Source organism: Eimeria tenella, genomic scaffold (assembly GCF_000499545.2).
Source record: "Eimeria tenella Houghton genomic scaffold, Eth_scaff3, whole genome shotgun sequence".
In the NCBI taxonomy this organism is placed as follows: Eukaryota; Apicomplexa; class Conoidasida; order Eucoccidiorida; family Eimeriidae; genus Eimeria; species Eimeria tenella.
In genome coordinates this window covers 726,628-733,161 of record NW_013542870.1, presented here as the reverse complement: position 1 = coordinate 733,161, position 6,534 = coordinate 726,628, and the positions used below count along the sequence as shown (strand labels likewise).

Genomic DNA, 6,534 nt, shown 5'->3' with positions numbered 1-6,534 from the left:
AAGGACTGGCTTGGTGACAAGTGCAGTTACGCAACCACCTGCTGATCTTCCTATCCGAGACAAGAAGCATGCAGAAACAAGACTAACGCTCGCTGAACTGATGTGAACGGAATGGCCTGAGGCCACGGTAAAGGGCTACTATGGGGTGACACTGATCTCCCGCTACAGTCTGAAGCCCTCTGGTCTGAGATGCTGGCTGCCCTTTGTACAATATCAGAAAGCCTCAACTTCCTTAGATACCTGTAGACTTTATCCTATTGAAGCCAGCGTCACGTGCGTTTATTTGTGCTCTGCAAACCATCACGCGTAAGTGCCGAGGCGAGCGAGTGATACACGTTCCGTTTGGTCACCAAGGGAGCTAGGGGTACACAGTGCGTTGCCACTCACGCCCAACTGATTAAAGCCGTCCAGGTAATGTGAATGCTTCATGCAGGCTATCTCAGAGACCGCCCAAGTTAGCGTCCACGCTTCACCTACCCTCGTGGTGCGCTGCCTACACAATGCCCGACGGAGGTAATCACCCTTGCTGCTCCCCGTATCCTGAAGTCACATGCCTAGGTTCTAGCTGACTACAATTTTGAGATCTACCAAATTTTCAAGAGGTAAAGGGGTATCTACAGCCGTGTGCGGCCTTCAACGGTTTAACCGATTGGAGTCCCATCCCTTGTCCTACACAGAAACGGACAGCGCTCCTATATGGTGCAAAATATACATTTCGCATTTGAAATAGGAACTACTTACTTGCAATTAAAAGCGACCCCTTGAAAATAGCTGTAGCGGGATGCAACGCGAGCAGTAGGGGAGAACACAGCAGCACGTGACTGTCCGGAGGAGAGTGCGAAAGGAAGGAAAAAGGCCAAAGCAACATAGGCTATAGTACAAGATAGAATCAGAGGACCACAGCACAACAGGAATTTGCCGACCACCAAAGAAGCTAGAGTGCACGTGTTTTGTCGGCATGGGGGTCGGCGGAGTGCAGGTGCTTTGCTGGTCAAGAGCCAGGGGAAACCGTTCAGCGCCGCAATAGAATGTGTCCAAAACTTAGGGCGAGCAGTTACTGAGCGCAACATAAGACTGTGCTAGATTACAATTTAGCTCAAGTGCTCAGGTCCTCTGCTATTGTTTCAAGCCTGGTGTCAACAAGGCACCAGTACGAGTGACTGGGGCTTTAAAATGCTGCGAGAAAGTTCGGTCATGCTTGGGAGCTGTAGATTCCAGTTAGAATTAATTTTGCCTTTGTGCGTACTTTTGCAGTGAATGCGGAAGTTTAGGTGGTGCCTGCAACTGCATGGGATTCCATACTGGTGTAGTGGTGCAGGTACTCATGATAACGGGCTAGGCTATCACTATTATTTAGAATGGCAAGTCGGACAAAATCCCTCTAAGCAACGGCAGCCAGGAAGGAACATGCATTTAAGCTATTATTTTATCAAGGAAAGAGGAACAACTTTGGCTATCTGTCCAGACAGAGGCTCATTAGTGAGGGAGGTCCTGTGGTTTCATGGTCTGGTGCAGAGTCCGGGATGAAGCGGAGCATCGGAACAGACTACACCCCTCTGACGGGCCGCAGCAATATTTCCCAGAGCAAAGGATTAGATAGCCAAGCAGACGAAAAGACGGCCCCCAAAACTCCAGCGAAGCCACGTTCCAACACAGTCGCTACCTTCCTTCAGAAAGAGTTAACGCCTCTACCCGTAGGCAGCAACCAAGTGCGACATTGTAGCGCTGAATTTCCCAGGCAAGCTAGAGCCCATGAGCGCCGAAATGCGTTCATGGGGGGGCAGTCTGGAATCCGCTCGTCTGAAGACAAGAGCGGCCAACCCTCCATGCATCGGGTACTGGATGGTGCTACCTTCGACACGTCCTCCCACAGCAAGAGCAGGAGGGCCTCATGCACTGCACAGCAGTCCGGGTGCAGTGCCAGCGCGGAAGCACATATTGGGGACAGATGCAGGCGATACGATACGCATGGCAGGGATACAGGGACCTCAGGACAAAGCACATGCAGCAGAACATCGCCACAGCCGAGGGAGGCTTCCAACGCTTCCTCGGTCCAAAAGACCGCGAATTCAGAAAGCAGCCAAATGCTCCGTTCCGCTCGTTTGAGGGCTTCAACCCCCATGAGATCATCAGGGCAGATCTCGGGAGAGACGCTGACAGATGCCAATGACTCAATTCGCCTCACTTGCAGCGGCGAAACTGCATCAATATCCGCAAAGCAGACATTTTTACCTTCCGATAAATCCAGGTCTCACCGAGATTCCTCGAACCGCCACCAAGAGCAGCCGAATGCAGAAGCGTCCACAAGGGGAAGCCTCACATACAGGAATGGAAGTGAGAAGCCGGGCGGTTCAACCATACCTAGTGTAAGAGGGCGCCTGGCGCCTTCAAGCTACTTATTCAGTGCTACACGCACAAGAGATTCACTTCTAGTTCCTGGAGAAGGCCGAGCATACCATCTTGGTGTCCAGCATGGGGAGCTGTATAACCGCATCCTGACAGTTGGTCATGCAGGGAGAGCAGACTGGCTGGCGGAACGTTTTCTCGACGCGCAAATGAGAACGCTGTCCCTAAAAAGCAATCGTAATTTCAGACTCCACTCTGGTAAGAAAGTTGCTTCTTCAGAGAGACACGGAATATGAAATGGGAAACATGGGCATAGCCCCCAGCAGAGAGAGTACTCTAGATACACTAAAGCGCTTAGATCGATAAGCTTGCGCCTGCAAAATGGCAGTTTACACACACAGCCTCAGTTCTAGTGGGGAAAGATTGACGTGGTATACTTGCGTTGTGAAGCTGTGATGAACAAGAGAATGCGGTGTGGCGGTGCCTTAGGATTCTACAAGAAGAAGCCGGTGTCCATTGTTTCTATTGGCATGGGAGCTCCAATGATGGATGTGCTGGTTCGCGAGGCTTCATACATCACGGACGGCCCGCTAGCAATCGTCAGACTCGGTATCATTTGAAAATAACGAAATGAATCAAATGAATAATTCGAGCAGAGGCCTGTATATCCACATTGCGTTCGAAGACACATGAGCTGTAAACTTCCTGTCTATAAAGAGACCAGCCGCCGTTTCTAAAACAGGATTTCTTTGCTTCTTGGGCCGACATAGATTAATCTTACCGTTCGATTTACGCTTTTTTGCAGCCCTTTTAGAAAAGGGCTGCAACTTTAAACAAGCATGCTCTCTAGGTTCTCTCGTAAGTTCTGTTTGGAAAAAAGGAGCACAACACACTGCGAAACTAATGCCCGCAGGAACGTGCACCTTGTTAGATCAAGACCTGAGGCCAGGATCAATCGTCGTCGCAACCCCTGGCTCGCTTGGCTGCTACACAAACTATGCATATTTTGATGGAACAGCCACAGACTACTCGCGAACCCAAGGTGGACCAACCCTGGCACTTAAGCCTAGAAGAGTAAAGGCATCCAGAACTTTGAACATCATTAACCAAGCCCATAGGCCAAAGGGCCTCCCAGTTTATTACAGAAGGTTCACCCGCTATGCTTGATATATATATATTGGGCGCACAAATTCACCGAACAGAGCCGACGGCGACCAATAGAGAGAAAGCGAGTCAAGCTTTTAAATGTTTTATTCTGTCTTTTGGTGGGTGCTTTGCTGCTAGAGATGAAGCCCTACGTCGTCACAAGGCCATGCGCGGCCGACCCCGAGCTATCAAGGTGCGGCTTCTCTCTTCCCCCTGCAAGCAAGATTTCATTGACACTTGATCAAACCACGTAGGTTGCTATGCTTTTCTGTTCGTTTGTGCCACTTGCGCAGGCTAATATACCGGCATATTGCATCGCATGATCCTGACTCAGTCTTTGAAGGTCAGCTATAGCAGCACAGAATTAGTTATATTTTTCAGTCCGTGTGTGGGACTCATCACCGTGCAGATTCTACCTGCATGGCTATTCCATCTGATACACGTCATATTGACTGCGGTTTACGTGGACTGGGGACTGATGAAAGACGGTCACGCTTTCAGTCTTTTGTTATTGCATATCGAGGACTTCTTGCTTCGCAGGACTCAACGTATCGGCAGAGACCTTCTACAGCTGCCAAGCTCGAGAAGATCAGTTATTTAGGGTAGGCTGCCCAAGACACCGTGCTCAAGCATGAACAGCTTCAAATGCAGAAGTCTACCAGCACACCTTATGGCACATGATGGGCTTAATGGCTTCCTGTGTTTCCCCGGACACCCAACGATAAGAACAAGGGACGGTGCACTCTCGAGCATTTTGCATTTCGGGAGGGTTGCGGTATCTGTTTAGGATGAAAACGAAAGCTTGTTGGAGACACTGGTGCGCTGTGGAGCCCAAACAATGGAAATGGAAACTCATCAGCTGCTGCACTTGGCGTCACGGAGGTTAGAACTTATGAAGGCGGCCGCAGTTCATATTGGAGTCACAAGTCGTACCAATGATCACTTTATGCATCCCATTACTGTAGGTCTTGAACAAAACGGTAAACAGGTGGTGTCTTTTCCCTCTCTATGGCGAATTCCTAACCCTGACTGCTGTTTGCGCATTTGCGAATATCACCTACAGACGAGTGTGCCTCCTCGGATGTGAAGTCAATCAAGAGTAGGCTGTGTATGACTCGTGCTGCAGCCTTCCCAACTGAACGACCTCGTTGCAGTAACGGGAAAAGCCTGCCTCGACGCTCTTGTGGACGTGGCAATCTGACAGAATCATGGCAAATCAGATGGTCATTCATTAGAGCCGCAAAGATCACGCAGCTGTAGCATCATGGGGGATGTCGAATCGATTGATCATTCGTTTTCGTGGCCGCCGGATCGATAGCGCAGTCCAAAGCTTAGCAGATGCGAGAAACTCGCGCCAGTCAAGAAAAGATAACGCTTGAGGTTGCTGGGAGGCCTTTTCCCAGAATAATGCGTATCAAAGGCAGAATAGCTCAACTGCAAAACTGCAAACAAGCCCGTGCACGGCAGCATCTCACCTGATGTTGAAACTTCACTTTGTGCACTTCCCACAAAGTCTAGCCAACCTACTCCTTGCTGCTCACCTCAACTTGCCGCCAACGCCTCTGGCATCGAGTACCCACAGCGAAACTCCGAGCAAAATGCACCGCCATAACCAAACGCCTCTGCGTCAACAATTTGAGTTGAACCCTCAAATTTCATTTCACGTGTAATCTGTGTGGAGTAGCCAAGCCTTCGTTCTATAGTCAGTGAACGGTGGCCATATATATCCCAACTCGGCCTAGCACGTCTACACGAAGCACGAAGTGCGGCTAATTTCCTGCGTAAAATACTATGCCGCTTGCTTGAGTAGCTCACAGGCTGTTGTTAATTTAGGGAAAACCAGGTTTATCCGTTTCTGCGCACTCCGGCCCTGTAGAAATGGGTTGCTCGGGCACGGATCATATGGTCCTGGCGCCATCTCGGGTGCCGCGGTGCCTGTTTCCCAACAAGATACGGGACCAGGTATTTTGGTATCCCCCTGCTACGTGGTGGCGGGGAAGTGAGTGCCTGTTTATGACGGGGGTTGGCGTTGCAGTCCACCCCAAGAATAGGCACATGCCAGCGCCGAACAACATAGCGGCAACTGCTGCAAAGTAGCTCAAGAACCCCACGATGCCACATAAGATTAGTGGGACTGCGAGATAATATGGGTTGCCGAGACGCCGGTGATGTAGTACTCATCGTAACACTTGCACTACATGCCTCTTGCACAGCTTCTGAGTTCGACGCTGGAGCTGGCGCCAGGTTTTCTTGTGAGCTACCCATTGCCGTGCTCCTCAGCCGCCCTTCTGCTAGGACGGTCTTGCAGTTGAGTTTGTATTGCCCACTGCGCAGATCTCCGTCGAAATCACGGTCACCTGGAAAACGCGTAAGCAGTGGGCCGCGGTTCGTGAGGCCACCGTGGGCAGCATTGGAGCACGGGCTGACTAAGAAACGTGACAGCTGTGAGTCCCTTCGGTTTGTAGAGTACTCTTGAACGTACGATGTCCGAAGCTGCGATTTTTCACAGGGCATCTTCATCATGTGCATCGCACAGTTCCGAGCGACTCCAGCGGGGCCTGCATTTCGGCCCCAAGAAACGAAGGCCTCCTTCTGTAATACCAGGTGGAGACGTAGAACAGTCATCACTGCTCGTTGATCTTCCCTATGGCAGTGATGAAGTTAGCTGTTCATCACTAAGGCAAGGGGCTGCACCGCAAACAAAGCGCGATCGGCGGCAATACGATGTGTTTCTTGAAGGTGAAACATGCGCATTATTAGAAACAAGAGCATCAACTAGGCAAACTTTATCCCTCATAATATGTCTAAGGAAGCCTCTAGGCACGAGTAACTTGCAGACAGAGGGAGTGCTACGGGGGCTTGATGCGCAACGGCTCTCTCTGTACTGCTGTCGGCAGCGGGGAAATCAGCTTATGCTCCCCTTTCTTTTGGAATGCTGCTTTTGTTTTATTCCGAAGCTATACCTGGGCTTGCCTCTTCTGTGAGCAATAAACATTGCAAGCGGACGCTTCCAGGGGCTGCTGCTCTGCTCTGTGGAGGACT

At 50.5% G+C, this 6,534-nt stretch overlaps 1 protein-coding gene across 1 annotated transcript; it reads left to right on the top strand.

Annotated features, from left to right (window-relative positions):
• Window positions 1-1,523: 1,523 nt before the first annotated feature.
• Window positions 1,524-4,693, top strand: ETH_00019830 (Phosphorylase family protein, related; the record flags this gene model as incomplete). The annotated part of the gene is made up of 8 exons (XM_013375825.1): window positions 1,524-2,604; window positions 2,836-2,955; window positions 3,260-3,388; window positions 3,631-3,685; window positions 3,786-3,835; window positions 4,033-4,094; window positions 4,280-4,453; window positions 4,619-4,693. 8 exons carry the CDS (start codon window positions 1,524-1,526, stop codon window positions 4,691-4,693), a joined length of 1,746 nt encoding a protein of 581 aa, XP_013231279.1.
• Window positions 4,694-6,534: the final 1,841 nt, after the last annotated feature.